This window comes from Saccopteryx bilineata, chromosome 1, assembly GCF_036850765.1.
Source record: "Saccopteryx bilineata isolate mSacBil1 chromosome 1, mSacBil1_pri_phased_curated, whole genome shotgun sequence".
Classification (NCBI taxonomy): Eukaryota; Metazoa; Chordata; class Mammalia; order Chiroptera; family Emballonuridae; genus Saccopteryx; species Saccopteryx bilineata.
The window spans coordinates 178297583-178317628 of record NC_089490.1 but is presented as its reverse complement, the minus strand read 5'-3'; the positions used below and the strand labels follow the sequence as shown (position 1 = coordinate 178317628).

General features: G+C 44.8%; 2 protein-coding genes and 1 pseudogene across 2 annotated transcripts; 2 read left to right on the top strand and 1 right to left on the bottom strand.

The window, feature by feature from the left end:
- The first annotated feature begins 4418 nt into the window (after positions 1-4418).
- On the top strand, positions 4419-5792 carry LOC136320255 (tripartite motif-containing protein 60-like). The gene has a single exon (XM_066253450.1). It carries the CDS (start codon positions 4419-4421, stop codon positions 5790-5792), a length of 1374 nt encoding a protein of 457 aa, XP_066109547.1.
- Positions 5793-9798: 4006 nt separating this feature from the next.
- On the bottom strand, positions 9799-12923 carry LOC136319426 (ribitol-5-phosphate xylosyltransferase 1 pseudogene; annotated as a pseudogene).
- A 2581-nt stretch (positions 12924-15504) lies between these two features.
- LOC136320254 (tripartite motif-containing protein 75-like) lies at positions 15505-19425 on the top strand. Its single transcript, XM_066253448.1, has 3 exons — positions 15505-15554; positions 15734-15840; positions 17478-19425. Exon 3 carries the CDS (start codon positions 17701-17703, stop codon positions 19183-19185), a length of 1485 nt encoding a protein of 494 aa, XP_066109545.1. The 5' UTR covers positions 15505-15554; positions 15734-15840; positions 17478-17700; the 3' UTR covers positions 19186-19425.
- The last annotated feature ends 621 nt before the right edge of the window (positions 19426-20046 follow it).

Sequence of the window (20046 nt, the reverse complement as noted above, 5' to 3'; positions counted from 1 at the left end):
TTGTGGCACCTTAGTTACTCATTGATTGCTTTTTCATTTGTGCCTTGATGGGGGAGTGGGGTGTGGCTCTTCAACTGAGCCAGTGACCTCTTGCTCAAGCCAGAGACCATGGGTTCACGTCTATGATCCCACACTCAAGCCAGTGACCCTGCGCTCAAGTTGGTAAACCTGCACTCGGGCCAGCAAACTTGGGGTTTTGAACCTGGGTTCCCTGAGTCCCAGGCCTATGCTCTATCTACTACATTACCACCTGGTCAGGCGCAGATGGAATCTTAATGCCTACCTTGCCTTTTCTCAATCTCTACTTATCTCAACTTGGGAGATCTGTTGGGTGTGGATGGGAAGTGGGAACAGGGAAGGCATTCCCATCCACTGTTTGAAAGGGGAGAGGAGAAAGGGGACCAGTTTGAAACACTGTGAGGAAGAAGAGAAATGGAATGGATCTGAGAACTTTGAGATGACGGGAAAAGAGATGAAGTTTAAAGAAGAGCGTAAGAGAAACTGCCTGGTTAGACCAGAGCAGAGAATACTGAAATAGAATTCAAAAACTAAGTCTTTGGGAAAAAAACCCTCTTATTTGAAGTTCAATGAAATGTATTATTCTTTACAGCAAGGAACAACTTGTACCTTGGGGAATTGTGGATCGTCTCCGAGGAGGGTATTCTGAGGACTTGCTGCAGGGTTTTGCTTGTGTTCTTAAGGTAATTTTGGGGAAGGCACAAGGAAGGAGGGCTTTCCTGTGGATTGGGTATTCTCATGATGGTGGGTATAATTCTGGTTGAGCATCTGTATTACTTTGCTCAGGTTGCCATAACAAAATACCACAGACTGGGTGACTTAAACAACAGACATTTATTTTCTCACAGTTCCAGAGGCCAGAAGTTCAAATCAAGGTGTCAGAAGGTTTGGTTACTCTTGAGGCATCTTTCCTTGGCTTGCAGAGGGTTGCTTTCTTGCTGTTTCCTCACATGGTTGCCCCACCAAAAAAATTTTTAAAACATCCTTTTTTAAAATCAAAGAGTATTTGGCCTGACCTGTGGTGGTGCAGTGGATAAAACGCTGACCTGGAACACTGAGGTCGCCAGTTTGAAACCCTGGGCTTGCCTGGTCAAGGCACTTATGAGACTTGATGCTTCCTGCTCCTCCTCCCTTCTCTCTCTTTCTCTCCTCTCTAAAATGAATAAATAAAATCTTTAAATAAAAAGAATATTTTAGATACTTATATTCTTTTTTTTTTTTTTGTCAGAGAGAGTCAGAGAGAGGGATAGACAGGGACAGACAGGAATGGAGAGATGAGAAGCATCAATCACCAGCTTTTCGTTGCACATTGTGACACCTTAGTTATTCATTGATTGCCTTCTCATATGTGCCTTGACCGCGGGCCTTCAGCAGACCGAGTAACCCCTTGTTCGAGCCAGAGACCTTGGGTCCAAGCAGGTGAGCTTTTGCTCAAACCAGATGAGCCTGCACTAGAGCTGGCGACCTCGGGGTCTCGAACCTGGGTCCTCTGCGTCCCAGTCCGACGCTCTATCCACTGCGCCACAACCTGGTCAGGCTTTAGGTACTTATAATTAGAGAGAATATTATAACAAACCCAAGTTTGGAGAACCCAGGTGCTGAAATTATAAACTTTTTGGCACTCTCTACCTATTATCGTACCAAGTTCTTGCCCCCCCCAAAAAAAAACACAAAAATCAGAAGACATAGGATTTCATTTGTAACCTTTTCAGTATACATTTCTGAAAGAGCCTTAATTTATGAACTTCTAGCCTGACCAGGCAGTGGCGCAGTGGATAGAGTGTCGGACAGGGTTGCTGAGGACCCAGGTTCGAGACCCCGAGGTCGCCAGCTTAAGCACGGACTCATCTGGTTTGAGCAAAGCTCACCAGCTTGGACCCAAGGTTGCTGGCTTGGGCAAGGGGTTACTCGGTCTGCTGTAGCCCAATAGTCAAGGCACATATGAGAATGCAATCAATGAACAACTAAGGTGTCGCAATGAAAAACTAATGATTGATGCTTCTCATCTCTCTTTATTCCTGTCTGTTTGTCCATATCTATCCCTCTCTCTATCTCTGAAAAAAAATATATAAAGTTTTTTTTAAATAAAAGAAACATTTTATTCATTGCAACAATAATACACTGTAATATGATAAATGCATAATAAAAACATTTGTAATATTTTATATTATAATTATGCTTACATGCTGTAAAGCCAGTAGCTGTGGCCACCATCACAGCTGCCTGGCCTGTGCAGGTTGCCTTTGATTTGGACAGATGGTAATGAAACAATGGAGCCAGGAACTGGTGGGCCATTACCTTGAATCCTAGTTTATACCTGGCAGGCGAGAAATACACACAGTGGGAAAACACTTCCCTTTCCATTCAGGGATCCCAAAACCACTGACTCATCCGAATATTCCTGGAATCAAGGCTTCTACCTCACCAGCTTTATTCACCTCTGTTCCCCATCTAATATAAACTTCTAATACCATTCTTTATCTTGGCCTAACTATTGTCATTCATTTGTGTGTGTGTATGTGTGTGAGTGAGACAGAAAGAGAGAGAGAGAGAGGGACAGATAGGGACCAACAGACTGGAAGGGAGAGAGATGAGAAGCATCAGTTCTTTGTTGTGGTTCTTTGGTTGTTCATTGATTGCTTTCTCATATGTGCCTTGACCCAGGGGCTACAGCAGAGCGAGTGTCCCTTGCTCAAGCCAGTGACCTTGGGCTCGAGCAAGTGACTTTGGGCTTTAAGCCAGTGCTTTGGGTTCAAGCCAGCGACCAGGGATGGGTTATGTGTATGATCCCACACTCAAGCCAGTGACCCCACACTCAAGCTGGTGATCCCTCACTCAAGCCAGTGATGTTGGGGTTTCGAACCTGGGTCCTCTGCATCCCAGTCTGACACTATCCACTGTGCCACCACCTGGTCAGCTTGTCATTAATTTTTTTTATCCAGATATCCAACTTCCAAATTAAATTTTGATCAAGTATTTTAAGATGTAATGAAATTAGGTTAATACACTATAATTGGTTAGTATGTCCTTTACATCTACTTTAATTTCTGTATTCTTCTTACCTGGGTTTTAAAATTTTTTCTTCTTGCATTTATGTTGAAGAAACATGCTTGAACTTTCAGTAGAGTCTATCACAATCTGGATTTTACTAATTACTTAGTATATTATTAAAGGTTTACTAGAGTAACAGAACCAGCAGTATTTATTTAGAAAGAGATTTGTTAAAATATGGGCTTACAGGATTATGGAGGCTGCAAGTAGGAGACCCAGGAAGACAGTGTTATCAAGTCCAAGAGCAGCTGGTACTGAGTCCTGTCTGGGTCTGAAAGACTGAGAAATGGGAGCATCTAGGACAGGTGCTGAATTTGCTGACTTTTTCAGTCCAGCAGAGTCAATTCAACATTCCTCCCAACTTTTGTTCTCTTCAGGCCATCATGCATTGGATGATGCCCACTGACACTGGAGAGGTCTGTCTGCTTTGCTCATCTGCTGATTCAAATTCGAATCTCTCACAGAGATCTCCTCACAGTCACACCCAGAATTAGCATTTTACCAGCTATCTGGTCATCCAGTTGACACATAAAATTAACTAGGTTATCCTTGACATATTTCGCTATCCCTTATATTTTCTGTAAATAGGTGTTTGGACCTCTATTTGATGATATTTAGGTTTGTTTTTCTGGTAAACTTTTTCATATATAGTGTTATGTAGCCCCTTCAACAGCTTTATGATATCTGTCACTTTTTTTAAATTTATTATTATTATTTTTTATTTATTCATTTTAGAGAGGAGAGGGAGAGACAGAGAGAGAGAAGGGGGGGAGGAGCTGGAAGCATCAACTCCCATATGTGCCTTGACCAGGTAAGCCCAGGGTTTCGAACCGGCGACCTCAGCATTTCCAGGTCGATGCTTTATCCACTGCACCACCACAGGTCAGGCGATATCTGTCACTTTTTTAGTGATGGTGGTAGGCAATGATAAATTTGGTTAGATCAATTAATTCATTTAGAGTTGCAAATTAGATGATAAAATAATCTTCATTGCTAACTCCTCCTTAAATACTGTCATACTAAATGATTTGGTTTAGGATTAATGCTGATTGAACATTTTTTTAAAAGGCCATATTGTTTTGTTCACAGAAACCACATATAACTTGGATTGATTGTTGACCACAAGGATTCCACAGCTGATCTTCAGTAGGAGGAAAAGGCATTAAATACAGGATAGAGGGACACAGTGACTGGGTGTCAGCTGGTGGCTGGGATTTCTCTTGGGAGCTCCTACTGTCTTCAACAGAGGAAAGACTGAGCAGACAGACATCTGCTTCTCACTTTTCCTAGTTCCTGGAAGATCACACTAACTGGAGAGAGTATCTTTAGACAGAAACCTTAACTGCACAATGGCCTTTGCAGCCTCCGTGGCTGAGCTGCAGGCAGAGGCCAGCTGCCCTCTCTGCCAGGATTACCTGAAAGACCCAGTGACCATTTATTGTGGTCACAACTTCTGTCTCTCCTGCATCCGCCAGTGCTGGAAAGAACTACAGGATGTCTTTCCCTGTCCTCTCTGCCTCCACCACTGCCCTGACAGAAATTTCAAGAAGAACACCCAATTATGCCACGTGACTGATATTGTTAAGCAGATTACCACCACAAGGAGTAAAAGGATATTACAGGAAGAAAAAGCCCTGTGTGAGAAGCACAATAAGGTTTTGATCTTTTTTTGTTATGAGGACCTGGAGCTGTTGTGTCCCCAGTGCGTGGTCTCATTTGACCACGAGGACCATCAGCTGATACCCATTGAGGAAGCTGCAGTTAAACACAGGAGGAAGCTCAGAAGCTGCATTGAGCCCCTCATGGTGGAGATTGAAGATGCTGAAATGGGTTTTGAAAACCAAATTGCAAAAACTTTCGAAGTGCAGAGAGAGGTGGAAAATTGGAGGAAAGAATTACACTATGAATATAAAGAACTCAAGTGTTCCTTGGAAGTAGAGAAAGATGGTATTAATACTAGCTTCCTTACGGAAGAGACAGTTGTTGAAAAAAAACTAACAGAAAATAGAAGGAAAATTTCAAACCATATGGTCATGCTAAACAATCTGTTAAGTGAAATAGCAGAGAAATATTTGCAGACAGACCTGGATTTACTCACAGGAATTGAAAATATCCACAACAGGTATGAAAATTTAGAGACCCCAGCAGTCTTTTCATATAAATTAAAGAGGGAGCTTTGCCCTCTCCCTCCACATTATTTTGGCTTTTTTAAAATGGTCAGCACATTTTATGTAGATTTGACACTAGATCCTGAAACTGCCCATCCAAGTCTCGTTATCTCAAGAGATAGAAAAACTGTGACATATAGAACACCAAGTGGTCATCATCCCCGGGCAGGAACCTCTTACCCAGCTGTCCTCAGTTCTGAGGGATTTGATGCTGGCAGGCATTTTTGGGAGGTAGAAGTAAGAGGCAAAGGTGAATGGTCCTTAGGTGTGTGTAAAGACTCTTCCTATAAAAATGCTCCCAGATCATCATCCCCAGCCAATAGCTGCTGGCACATTGAGCTTTGCACTAGCATATGCGGAACATGCACTAGAGGACATATCATGCGTGTTGGCATTTTTCTGGACTATGAATTGGGAGAGGTTTCATTCTATAATATGAATAACAGGTCTTACTTGTATAGAGCCACTGATAGGTTTACAGAAAAACTTTTGCCTTATTTCTCCAGTGCATATTCTTCAAAATCTCTTATACTCAGTATTGTCAGAGATGAGTGATGAAAAACTTGGAGGACAGTTTTGTATGTGGTTATTTTCTTCCCTGTTAGTAGAAGAAATACTTGTAATGAAAATTCTGATTTTAGTTTTGATGTTTGACTCTTGGAAGCTTTTAGGACTCGCCCTTCTATCCTCTCCTTACCTCATAACTGGGAATGTGCTGACGAGGCTGCCAGGTGTTCCATCCTTTGGTACCTCTGGGAAGTTCCAATCTCGTCAGCCACTAGTAGTTCCAGCACACTCCCATCAACAGCACCCAATAACCCCCATAAACACCACTAGCTAGTCTCTTCCCTGTGCTCTCAGTTATTTTGGAACCTACACTGAGATCCCATCCACTCTCCCCCAAAAACCTTATCATGTAATAAACCTTTTCATACTCTTCTGGTAGGTAGTTGTGGCATCCTTAGTCTTTACATTTGAAACAAATTTTGAATGGGTTCCATCCTGGCTATGCATCCTAGCCACTTCCATTGACATTGTGAACAGGATTATCCAGATGTGAAGCACCACCACCAGGGATTTCTCCTCTGCTCTGCATTGTAACACACTTGTTCCCTAGGCAAGGGTGCCCTGTCAGCTGTGCTGCATTTGCTGAGTTCTAGCAAGGCTGTGTTGTAGATAACTGATCTAAGTCAGAAGTTTGAATTAGGATCACGTTCTATTTACTTTTTATTATTTTTCATATACCGTACATTTTCGGGTGTTCTAATTGTTTTTTTATCTCATGTTTTAGAAAAATCATTTTCACATTAACCTTCAGATGTTACGTATTTGTGTTGAACATTTTGTGAAACTGCTGACATTTTAGAACATGCTTCAATTTGAAAGTTTGTATGTGTATTGTTAATAGTTGGGAAATAAAGTTTTACCTTGTGTATGTCTTGTAGTATTTGTTTATTTTTGTAATGTAAAAAGATGCTCAATAGAGTATTTGAGAAACTGTAAAAAATATATTTATTGATTGATTTTAGAAGAAGGGAAAGAGAAAAAAGCATTCATTCATTCATTCATTCATTCATTCATTCATTCATTCAGTGAGGGGAGATAGTGAGTCGGACACTCATGCACCCTGACAGGGGTCCACCCAGCAACCCTATCTGGAGCCTGATGCTCTAGTATTGAGCTATTTTTAGCACCTGAGGCTGTCATGCTCTCACAGAGCTATCCTAAGCACCCAGGGCCACATGGCTGCAGGGGGAAAGGAGGGAGAGAAGTGGAAGAGGGAGGCAGGGAGAAGTAAAGGGTCACTTCTCCTGTGTGCCCTAATCAGTGATCAAACCCGGGAGGTCCTTATGCTGGGCTGATGCTCTATCCACTGAGCTGCTAGCCAAGGCCTAAGAAAGCATTTATTTTGTTGCTCCATTTAGTTGTGCATTCCCATCTGTGCATATGGATCAAACCTGCAACCTTGGTGTTTCCAGAGGATGCTCCTACCTACTGAGCTAACTGTCCCAGGCAAGAAACTTTTCATTGAAGTATGAGAGACCCCTTCATTGATCAGGGTAGCTATGCTATGCTGTAGCAATTCCAGTTGCTTAGCAAGACAAAACCTACTCCTTATTCTTGTAAAGTGTGATGTAGGTCAGCAGGGTACTGCTCTGTTATTACCTCAGTCATGGGTTGTCAAAATGAAGGGTCATTGCAACTAAGAAAAGCAGGAGCACACTGAGACTTGAAGGCCAACACCATGAAGTGACACACATTATCTAGTATTTCATTTTCTAAAACTAAGTGCAAAACCCCACTTATCTGAAAGAAAACATGCATACAAGAATACATGAGGTGAAAAGCTACTATTTGCGATAATTCCTGAATCCAATTAGGCAGTGAAATTTATATTGATGAGTGCTAGAATTAAAACTCTCCACTTAGAACTTCTAAACAGATTAACACAAATTTACATTAGTTTAGCTTAACCATATAGCAGTTGTTCAATAACTTTACCCAACATTGGAAATATTTTAAGTAAAATAAGCCTTAAAATATTCTGCATGTGGAGACCAAATGAAATCTTGCTTCTCAGTGTATGTTGTCAGTTTGACTCAAAATCTTAAAAAAAGAAAACATTTTGCATTTGTTAGAAATGTAAAGTACTGTTATTTTGAAGTTTTGCCAATTCATTAGAAAACGAATCATGGAGACTAACGTCTATAAACACAATGGGATGAATGGGGCAGGGGAACTCAATTGAGGAAAGACTTGCTTGGATAAGCTAGTTGCCTAGGAGCTACTTACGGGACTGGTGTGACATTGTGAAAGCCCCAGTAGCACTGAGGTATGTTTAGAGCAGAAACTCACATAGGCCGTTCACACTTTGCGATGTTCCAATATGCACAAAGTTCAGTTGCTGTAGTTATCAATACTTAAAATAACCCAAGCCGCCCACTGGTTCAAATTTCAATCAATCACAGTATATTAACCAAGAATATGGAGTCTCCATCTAACCACAGAGGATAACTCTTCTCAGGTAAATATCCAAATTCACCACAAGTTCTGCTTTCCACATAATGGCAGTATACAATTCAGTTATATTTTGTCACTATATAACAAAAATCACCTTTTTCCAGTCTCATATAACATATTTCTCATTTCTAACACATGTCTCATTTCCATCTGAATTCTCACCAAAGGACCTTTCAGGTTCATGTTTCTGCCAATATAGTCCTTTAACAAAAATATGTTTTCTTTCTAGGGCTAACTTATTTTATTGGTAATGGGCTCACTGTTGGGCTGGTAAATTCCATAGTCTGCAGTATGGGTTAGAATACAGAATATGCTGTGGGAAAAATAATTCTAATGGAATTACTAAAGAGACAATTGTTCTACATTGAATCTTCTACAATAATAGATTTGAAGAAACTATATCTTGATCTCTAGACACTTTAACCAAAAGCAATTTTTTTTAATCCGAAAGCAATCTTATACCTGAGCTTATATCTCCATTAAACAATTTTCAATAATTCCATTAGTCATCTGGCAGCAAAGTCATTGAACACTAGTCAGTCTTTTTAAAAATTAACCTTTATTGTTCATTAAAAATGAACTTTCTGCCTGACCTGTGGTGGCGCAGTGGATAAAGCATTGACCTGGAAATGCTGAGGTCACTGGTTCGAAACCCTGGGCTTGCCTGGTCAAGGCACATATGGGAGTTGGTACTTCCAGCTCCTCCCCCCTTCTCTCTCTCTCACACACTCTCTGTCTCTCTCTCTCTCCTCTCTAAAAATGAATAAATAAAAAAAAAAAGAACTTTCTGGGCCTGACCTGTGGTGACGCAGTGGATAAAGCGTCGACCTGGAATGCTGAGATCGCCAGTTCAAAACCCTGGGCTCGCCCGGTCAAGGCACATATGGGAGTTGAAGCTTCCTGCTCCTCCCCCCTTTCTCTCTCCTCCCCCTCCTCTAAAATGAATAAATAAATAAAAATAATTTAAAAAAATAATAAAAATGAATAAATTAAAAAAAAAAAAACTTTCTGGCCTGACCAGGCAGTGGCGCAGTGGATAGAGCATCAGACTGGGATGCAGAGGACCCAGGTTCGAGACCCCAAGGTTGCCAGCTTGAGCGCGGGCTCATCTGGTTTGAGCAAAGCTCACCAGCTTGGACCCAAGGTTGCTGGCTTGAGCAAGGGGTCACTTGCTCTGCTGTAGCCCCATGGTCAAGGCACATATGAGAAAGCAATCAATGAACAACTAAGGTGTCGCAACGAAAAACTGATAATTGATGTTTCTCATCTCTCTCCGTTCCAGTCTGTCTCTCTGACTCTCTGTCTCGGTAAAAAAAAAAAGAAAAAAAAGAACTTTCTGGCCTGAACTATGGTGGCGCAGTGGATAAAGCATCAACCAGGAACAATGAGGTTGCTAGTTCAAAACTCCAGGCTTGCCTGGTCAAGGCACATATGGGAGTTGATGCTTCTTGTCCTCCCTCTTCTCTCTTTCTGTCTTTCCTCTCTGAAATGAATAAAATTTAAAAAAGAAATTTAAAAAATCGTGTGCTGTCTGCCTTTTCTATGTATATAAAAAAGAACTTTCTAAAATATTAGCAAATCTAATTTTTAGCTGTTTTTAAGTAGTGATACCAGTGAAGTAACATTTTTCTTCTTTGAATTTTTTTCTTGCAAAATTAGTTTTCTCTTTTTACTAGAACAGCAGGATGTTTCTTCTAGTTCATAATACAGATAAAAGGAGCATCCATGGACGTAACTGCAGAGGGGCATTGTGGTAAGCAGATTTTCTATAACTCCCAGCTGTCATTGCATCTTTTTCCACAGGAACAGAGCTGTAGAAGCAAGCTTCTTATATTTTAGAACATTCCATGTTCACTGCTACTGGGCACAATGTGAGGTCACTCTGAAGCAAAGCTTCTTAATAATTCTTAGGGCTTTCTTTTCTTACTTAAGGCTGCCATTGTTCTCTTATTGAAACTCAACAAAGCTTATCAATTTCATCCTGTTTCAAAATGTTCATTAGTGCTTGTGCAGCTAAATTTTTTATATAAATAACATTTTTTAAAAGACTTTATTCATTTTAGCCCTGGCCAGCTGGCTCAGGCTTAACTGCCATGTGAGAATACAATTGGTAGTTTGTATGTGCTCATATTTAACACAAGTTACAGACCTTGGCTTCTAAATCTACATTGTCGTTAGTTAGAAACAGTGTTTTGTTATCATTTAAAAGTTGCTGCCTTTCTGCCCTGGCTGATTGGCTCAGTGGTAGAGCGTTGGCCCTGCGTGTGGAAATCCCAGGTTTGATTCCCAGTCAGGGCACACAAGAGAAGCGTCCATCTGCTTCTCCACCTTTCCCCTCTCCTTTCTCTCTATCTCTCTCTCTTCCCCTCCTGTAGCCAGGGCTCCATTGGAGCAAAGTTGGACAGGGCACTAAGGATGGCCCCATGGTCTCCACCTCTAGTGCTGGAATGGTTTCAGTTGCAACGGAGCAATGCACCCAGATGGGCAGAGTATCGCCTCTTAGTGTGCTGCTGGGTGGATCCTGGTCAGGTGCACGTGGGAGTTTCTTTCTCTGCCTCTCTGCTTCTCACTTCAGAAAAATACCAAAAAAAAAAAAAAAAAAAAAAAAAGGACTATTTTAGAGAGGAGAGAGAAATTGGGGGGGGGATTGGTGGGGGGACAGAAGCATCAACTTCTATATGTACCTTGACCAGGCAAACCCAGGGTTTGGAACTGAGGACCTTAACGTTCCAGGTCAACGCTTTATCCATTGTGCCACCACAGGTCAGGCACAGATAAATTTTCATAAATAAGAAATTACATAAGTAGGGCCTTTCATTATGCAGTATTGACTAACTTGCTGCCAGTACAGAAGAATTGCTGTAACTAATATGTTCTTCCTACAATTGAATTTCCTCTTTGTTGAGGGTTCACATTAGTGGGATCAAGTAAGACTTCAAAAACATACTTCCAGAGATACAAACCAATGGTAGCTTTGGAAGTCTTGTTTTCTGCCTGATCTGTGGTGGCACAGTAAATAAAAGTGTCAACCTGGAATGCTGAGGTCCCTGTTCAAAACCCTGGGCTAAAAAAAACAAAAACAAAAACAAAAAACAAACCCTGGGCTTGCCTGGTTAAGCACATAAGAGATTTGATGCTTTCTGCTCTTCTCCCCTTCTCTCCTCTCTAAAATAAATAAAGTCTTTAAAAAGTATTAAAAAAAAAAAAAAAAAGGGGGGCCCTGGCCGGTTGGCTCAGCAGTAGAGCGTCGGCCTGGCGTGCGGGGGACCCGGGTTCGATTCCCGGCCAGGGCACATAGGAGAAGCGCCCATTTGCTTCTCCACCCCCACTCCTTCCTCTCTGTCTCTCTCTTCCCCTCCCGCAGCCAAGGCTCCATTGGAGCAAAGATGGCCCGGGCGCTGGGGATGGCTCCTTGGCCTCTGCCCCAGGCGCTAGAGTGGCTCTGGGGCTCTGGTCGCGGCAGAGCGACGCCCCGACGCCCCGGAGGGGCAGAGCATCGCCCCCTGGTGGGCAGAGCATCGCCCCTGGTGGGCGTGCCGGGTGAATCCCAGTCGGGCGCATGCAGGAGTCTGACTGTCTCTCCCCGTTTCCAGCTTCAGAAAAATACAAAAAAAAAAAAAAAAGGAAGTCTTGTTTTTCCTTTCATGGATTTAATATTTGAAGCTAGTATTGTGTGTGTGTGTGTGTGTGTGTGTGTGTGTGTGTGTGTGACAAAGAAAGACAGAAAGAGGGAAAGATAGGGACAGACAGGGAGATGAGAAGCATCAATTCTTCCTTGTGGCACCTTAGTTGTTCATTGATTGCTTTCTCATATGTGCCTTGACAGGGGTGGGGGGTAGGGGGTGGCAACAGCTGACTGAGTGACCCCTTGCTCAAGCCAGAGACCTTGGGCTCAAGCTGGTGAGTTTTGCTCAATCCAGATGAGCCCGCACTCAAGCTGGAGACCTGGGGTTTCGTACCTGGGTTCTCCGCGTCCCAGTCCGACGCTCTATCCACCACCTGGTCAGGCTGAAGCTAGTATTTTTATTTACTTATTGATTTAGAGAGAAAGAAATGGAAACATAGATTTGTTGTTCCAATTATTTATGCACTCATTGGTTGATTTTTTTTTCTTTAGATTTTCTTTATTGATTTTTGGACAGAGGGAAGGGAGAGTGAGAAAGAGGGGACAGGCGGGAAGCATCTACTGGTAGTAGCTCTTTCCTGCATGTGCCCTGACCCCGCAAGCCCAGGGATTTGAAGAACCGCCCTCCGCGGTCCAGGCGGAAGCTCTACCCACAGCGCCACCACGGGCCTGCTGGTTGATTCTTGGATGTGCCCTGACAGGGGTGGAACCCGCAACCTCCGCAGATCGGAGGATGCTCCTACCAACTCGGCTACTGGCCAGGGCCTAAAGGTTAGTTTAAATTTTTTTTTTAATTTTTATTTATTCATTTTAGAGAGGAGAGAGAGAGAGAGAAGAGAGAGAGAGAGAGAGAGAGAGAGAGAGAAAGAGAGAGAAGGGGGGAGGAGCTGGAAGCATCAACTCCCATATGTGCCTTGACCAGGCAAGCCCAGGGTTTTGAACCGGCGACCTCAGCATTTCCAGGTCGACGCTTTATGCAGTGACCTGCGCCACCACAGATGAGGCCTAAAGGTTAGTTTAAAATCTTCGTAGCAACTCATGTTTTCCACCTCCTTCCCCAGGATTCCATTCTTCACTTTCCAAAGTAGATTGTTATGGGCCCTGCGGCTCTGGCGCCTGGGCCGCCCCCTTCCTGAGGCCCAGGAAAGACGCCGCCCGTAGGGGTGGCTGTGCCCGAAGAAGACGAGAAAAAGATGATAGGCGATGTAGGGAGAAGGGGCAAGGCCGGGCGATGGGGCACGAGCACAGCGGTGTTTGCCTCAGGCCCACCTCATTTATGCTTCCTGTCAGACCCCTGCGGGCCGACGAGCGGGACCTACGGACGCCAAGACACTGAGGGCAGCGGCCCCTGCCCCGGCCCCAGGGGCCCCCGGAGCAGGCCCAGCCAGGCAGGGCGGCGGCCCCGGGGGCCCCCGGAGCAGGCCCAGCCACGCAGGGCGGCGGACCCGGAGCAGGCCCAGCCACTCAGGGAGGCGGCCCGGGGGCCCCCGGAGCAGGCCCAGCCAGGCAGGGCGGCGGCCCGGGGGCCCCCGGAGCAGGCCCAGCCAGGCAGGGCGGCGGACCCGGAGCAGGCCCAGCCACTCAGGGAGGCGGCCCAGGGGCCCCCGGAGCAGGCCCAGCCAGGCAGGGCGGCGGACCCGGAGCAGGCCCAGCCACGCAGGGCGGCGGCCCCGGGGGCCCCCGGAGCAGGCCCAGCCAGGCAGGGCGGCGGCCCCCTGGGCCCCAGGAGCAGGCCCAGCCACGCAGGGCGGCGGCCCCGGGGGCCTCCGGAGCAGGCCCAGCCAGGCAGGACGGCGGCCCCCTGGGCCCCAGGAGCAGGCCCAGCCACGCAGGGCGGCGGCCCCGGAGCAGGTCCAGGCGCTGGCTGGCGGAGAAAAGCACCAGACCCCGCCGGCCGCGATTGCGACACCCGGCCTAGGGCCCCGCCCCCAGCCCTATTTAGTCTTTCAGTCTCTCTTTTTTTTATTTTATTTATTCATTTTTTTAGAAAGAGAGAGAGGGGGAGAGAGAGAGAGAGAGAGAGAGAGAGAGAGAGAGAGAGAGAGACGGGGGGAGGAGCAGGAAGCATCAACTCCCATATGTGCCTTGACCAGGCAAGCCCAGGGTTTCGAACCGGCGACCAGCATTTCCAGGTCGACGCTTTATCCACTGCGCCACCACAGGTCAGGCTAGTCTTTCAGTCTCTTAAAGACTCTTAGCGATGAGGCTGGCAAGAATCAACTGTGATTCTGTATTAGTTTTTTTGCTTCGTAGGACTCACTGTTTTGTAGATTGGTAGCATGTAATAAGTGTTTTGAATTTTTTAAAATGTAGGTGATGTCAACTATAATTGAAAAAATAAATGAAAACAATGTGGGTAAATTTTTAGCAAGCAAACTGAATTAATACCAATTTGCCTAATATATAATTTGCCAAAAATAAATTGCGAGGCAGAATTTTGGGCTCAAAGAACGCTTCTCAAAGAAAGTAACAATTAGGCCAGGATCTGAAGAAAGAATGCCAGTAAACAAGGACGTAAACAATGTGTATGGGGCATAGGAGCTGCCATGGAAGAAAGGTGTTTGTGCAAAAGTTCTGTGGCAGGGGGATGCCATGTTCTGCGTATGCAGAGTGGGCAGGACTGCACAATGTTGAGATGGCAAACTAGCAGGGGTCGTCAATCTTTTTATTAAAACCGCCCACTTTTACAGTACTGGTCAACCTGGTCCCTACCGCCCACTAGTGGGCGTTTCAGCTTTCATGGTGGGCCAATCACAGCGCTGTTTCATTGCTCTGCTACAGCTCACCAAAAAAGCTGGAACGCCCACTAGTGGGCGGTAGAGGCCAGGTTGACCAGCACTGCAAAAGTGGGCGGTTTTTATAAAAAGATGGATGAGCCCTGGCCGGTTGGCTCGGTGGTAGAGCGTCGGCGTGGCATACACAAGTCCCGGGTTCGATTCCCGGCCAGGGCACACAGGAGAGGCGCCCATCTGCTTCTCCACCCCTCCCCCTCTCCTTCCTCTCTGTCTCTCTCTTCCCCTCCCCAGCTGAGGCTCCATTGGAGCAAAGATGGCCCAGGCGCTGGGGATGGCTCCTCGGCCTCTGCCCCAGGCGCTAGAGTGGCTCTGGTCGCAACAGAGCAACGCCCCGGAGGGTGGATCCCGGGTGGATCCTGGTCGGGCGGGCACATGCGGGAGTCTGTCTGACTGTCTCTCCCCGTTTCCGGCTTCAGAAAAATACAGAAAAAAAGAATAAAAGATGGACGATCTCTGCTAGAGAAAGGGTTCAAGTAGCGGGTTCCAGAGATATACATTTCTGGGTGAGAAAAAGAACAGGCCTCACTTAGCCTTTCAAATTTGTTTCTTCATCAGCAAAGATGGGATTAAGGGTGGTGAGAGGATCAAGGGAGAATTGCAAAAGTGTAAATTAGATCATGAATGTTAACAAGCGTTAGTCCCTTCTGGTTTGATAAAATCAAAGGACATCCGGTCCCCACCAAGTTACTCTGAACATCCTCTTACCTTGGCCCACCCCTCCCTCCGTGGGGGAGGGGCCACGGACTGGTGGGCGTGGCCCTAAAAGCCCCACCCTCAGTGGTGTTTTTGTGCCAGGGTCACGCCGGGGATCACGTAGTTCTGTCCTAGACTATCTGCGGGAGAGCTGCTTTTCGACCAGCCGGAGGTGGGAGTGAGGTAAAACAGCGGGTTCCTGGGCACCTGCTTTGTTCATGGCTGAGACATGTACCTCAAAGGGGAATCCACACTTGAGTTTGGTTTATTTTAAAACACATGCCGTTTATTATAGTTTCCTCGTCCCTCTCAGAGCCTTGTTTTAAGTCACCTAAATGCTCATTAAAATTTTATATATCCAGGTCTGACCCTTGAAGGGCCAGAAACGGGAACATCAGCATGTGAGAAAGCCAAGCTGAGTGTCCTCAAACGCCCGCTTCACAGAGTTGCCTTTGGCCGCGGGTTCCAGGTGAGCTGGGAGTTGGGACTATCTAAGGGCGGGAAATGGGAGTGCGGAAAAAGCTTTGATTTCTGTGCAGCTGCTTGCAGCGCCTGGACCAAACTTTGCGAAGGAATCCTAACTCGGATTCAGGTTACTTTACAACAAGTGCTTTTATTATGGCTCGGGTCCTTCAGTGAGCCCTGTCCTAAGTCATCCAAATGCTTGCTAAAAATACAGAAACCACGATCTCTACCTGACCTAGAGGGATGACAGATCTTTGTGACAAAGTGCCTAGCGGTGCTGGTCAGAAACTGCCTGTGGAATTCCTTCCGGGATGTCTCGGGGAGGGCGAGTTTGTGTATAGGCCTGGGGGAAGGCCGGGGTGGTAGGTGGAAGGGGAGGATAGGTGAGAGTGTTTGCGTATAGGAGGGGGGGGGGGAGAGATTAGAGCTATAGGCCTGTATTTCTGGTATTCAGAAAACTCTGTATTGACTTGATCTGCCTTAGTTTAACCATCTGCCTGCTGACAGATGCTCAGAGTATAAGCAGGGGGTCCAAAGTCACTCAGTCCCGAAGGAGACCCAGAGGCCTTGCCAAGATTTTGTTTGCCCTGGCCTTATGGCTGGGTTGATTAGAACTTTGTTCTGGAGCTCAGGGGTTGCTCTTTTGAATCCTGATCAGGGCACATACAGGAACAGATCGATGTTCCTGTCTCTCTCTCTCTCTCTCTCCCTACCTCTCTCTAAAAAAAAAATCAGAAAAAAAAATATTTTAATTATTCAACAGCTTTAGCCAGGGACTGCAAAGATAATTGCAGATACATTCCTGGTCCGGAACACATGGAAGTTACAGTAGTGGGGAAAAGAAATCTCCAAAATGCGTGTTAATTTGCAACATGAGTTGAAAGAGAATTCAGGATAGTGCCTTTAGTGTTCCATGGTTAGCAGGATGACCCAGCATGGAGGTCACCTCAGCCAATTTTTGGCTTTTACTAGGATCAGCGACTGATCGAAAGGGAAAACTCAACTATCTTCTCAAAAATTCACTGTTTGTAGCTTTCCAACTCCAAAGGCTAGTTTGTGTGTGCTTCCCAGCTTTTTCTCACATTGAATTCCTAGTCTGGAATTGCATTCTGTGCATGGGATAATCAGTTTTCCTACTTGGTAAAGTTTTCAGAGTAAATCTAATGTCCAAATCCTATCCACTTAGGTACACTGCTGAATATATTCTGCATTTGAGAAGTGTAAATGAAAAAAACAAGTGAATTCAGTGCTATCAGAAATAACTGTTGTAAGCCCCAAACTACCAAATCCTTTTCTTAGATTTTTCAAAATATTGAAATGATTAAAGTTGGAATTTTTACAGTTGTTAACCTGATTCTCTTAACATTAAGGATGTTAAATACTTTCCCCAAGTCCTCCAAATAATAGGTGACTAGGTGACTAAAGCTGAAACCTAACCCAGTTACAGAGGATCCCTAACCAAAATTGCTTACACTTTCTGCAGTCCGATGCAGCCCCCCTGTGGTTATTATGGGTATAGGTGGACTGTGGGGCTGGGGAAAAGAAATCAACGGTTCCCTCAAAGGTGGCAGTGAGCAGGGCCACAAGGTAAATAATAAGTAGCCTTCTTTTTGACATAAAACTGTATTTTCTTATTTCCAGGAACCAGTAGGTACTTAGGAGTTGTGACTGCTTTCTGAACAAGAGGATTGTTTTGCTTGGATTCATATCCTCTGAACTGTCAACTACTCCGATTGGCTGCAGGTAGACAGGTGAGCTCCTCTAGGCACCTGTCTCGGTAGCTGAGGACCTCATAGGACACCAAGAGCTGCCCTTAATTGACAAAGAATTTAGACAGGAAGGACAGTTGGACATTTGTATCTCGATGGAGAGACCTCACAGAGCCCAAATTCCTGAAGAAAACCCACCTCCAGTCCGCTCCTTCACTGACAGCCCAATGGCAGTTGAAACAGCCCTGACAGGACTCCAGGCAGAAATCAATTGTCCCGTCTGTCTGGATGACCTGAGAGACCCTGTCACAATCGAATGTGGGCACAACTTCTGTCGCTCCTGCATCCAACGGTCCTGGGTTGATCTAAAGGGCAGGTTCCCTTGCCCAGTGTGCCGTCACCCATGCCAAGAGAGGCATTTGAGGAGTAACACCCAGCTAAGAAGGATGATTGACATTGCCAAGCTTCTTCAGGTCACCAGGAGCAAGAAGAAGCGGCAGGAAGAGAGGCACTTATGCAGGAAGCACAACCAGGTCCTGACCCTCTTCTGTGAGGAGGACCTAGAGGTGTTGTGTCCCCTGTGTGCTCAGCCCCCTGACCACGAGGGCCACCAGGTGAGGTCCATGGAGGAGGCTGCCTTTCATCACAGGCAAAGGCTCGGCAGTTACATTGAGCCCCTGAAGCAGCAGGTGGCAGACGTTCAGAATCTAATAATCACCCAAGACAGGAAGCTATTAAAACTGAAAGAGAAGGTGCAAAACCGGAGGTGGAAGTTAGCCTCTGAATTTGAGCAGCTGACGCAATCTATAGAACGTGAGCAAGAGGCAGTTCTCTCAAGGTTAGTTGAAGAAGAGAAGGATGTTCGACAGAAACTCTTTGTAAATACAACTGCATTTTCAGACCACATATTCACCCTCAAAGGTGTACTAACGGAGGTGGCAGAGATGAGTGTGATGCCAGATTTGAGATTGCTGGGGGATATCAAGGGTCTTTTCTACCGTTGTGGAAGACTGAGACCCCCAGCTGTCTATTTGGCCCAGTTAAAGAGAGAGGGATGTAGTCTTCCTCCACAGTATTCGGCTCTGCAGAAAATTATACAGAAATTTACAGAAGAATTTACCCTTGATCCCGAGACAGCACATCCTCATCTGCTTGTGTCTGAGGATAAAAAGTCTGTGACATTTGTGAGGAAAAGGCAAAGAGTTCCTTGGAATCCAAAGAGATTTATGGTTGATCCAGTTGTCCTGGGTTCTGAAGGGTTTAACTGTGGCCGCCATTACTGGGAGGTCCAGGTGGATGACAAGCCTGAGTGGGCCGTGGGCGTTTGTGAAGACTCCCTTACCAGGAAGAGAAATCAGCGGCCGCCAGGATGGAACAGCTGTTGGATAATTCAGCTGTACAATGGTGACTATATGGCACGAGGGTCTGTTTCTGTCTCCCTTATGCTGAAGGAGAGGCCCAGAGGAATTGGCATCTATGTAGATTATGAGTTGAGTCAGGTTTCGTTTTACAGCTTGAATGACAGGTCTCACATCCATTCTTTCAGGGATACATTTTCTGAAGTGTTAAAACCTTACTTCTATATGGGATGTGATCCTAAACCTCTTACAATCTGTGCTGTAAGAGATTACAGAGGATGAACTGTGTGGCTCTGCTTCATTTTCTTCCTGTGATTTATGGACAGTAGGTAGAATTTTGTGTAACTATCAGTGAATCTAGCACCAAAAGTTAAAAAAGAAATACTTAAGACTTGAACCTTTGGGATGTTTTACTTATTTTTTTCGTTTTGCTTCAATAGCCAAAGATGATGTGAGATTAAGTATAGATGTGGAGAATAACTGTACTGTATTTTTTAAATTCTAAGATCTGCATATATATATTGTAATTTACAGTGTTAATAAATTTTGTGTGCATTTCAGGATGTGGTCCGATGCATATGTACCTTAAATATTCCAGGTAGGAGAGTAGATAGAATGAATTGTGGGGTACAATTCTCAGTGGGTTTTTCTTATTTCTGCATGTGTTGAGAGTATGGCACTGATTGATTCAAACTAGTTTTAATTTTTTTCCCATTAATTTGAGAGACAAAGAGGAGAGGGCAGTGAGAGAGAGAAGCATCAAATTGTTTCATTTAGTTGTTCCAATTAGTTATGTACTCATTGCTTTTTGTACATGCCCTGACCAAGGGTTGAACCCGACTTCTGGCACACGGAGTTGACGCTTTATCCACTGAACCACCCGGCTAGGGCACTTTAAGCTATTTTTAAGGATAGTTTTAGGATAGTTTTAAGGTGTCCTTTTTTTGTGAGAGAAAGGGATAGAAAGAAAGGGAGAGAGATGAGAAGCATCAATTCTTTTTTTTTTTTTACTTTATTTTTTTCTATTTTTTTAATCTTTTATTTTTATTGAATCCAGAGGCACTTTAAGCTATTTTTTTCTTTTTTCAAGAATTTTAAGCTGCAAGTCTTTTTTTATTATTCATTTTTTGAGAGGAGAGGGAC

Coding starts and splice junctions, on each gene's coding strand:
- LOC136320255 (XM_066253450.1), top strand. CDS start 4,419: ATGGCCTTTGCAGCCTCCGTGGCTGAGCTGCAGGCAGAGGCCAGCTGC.
- LOC136320254 (XM_066253448.1), top strand. CDS start 17,701: ATGGAGAGACCTCACAGAGCCCAAATTCCTGAAGAAAACCCACCTCCA.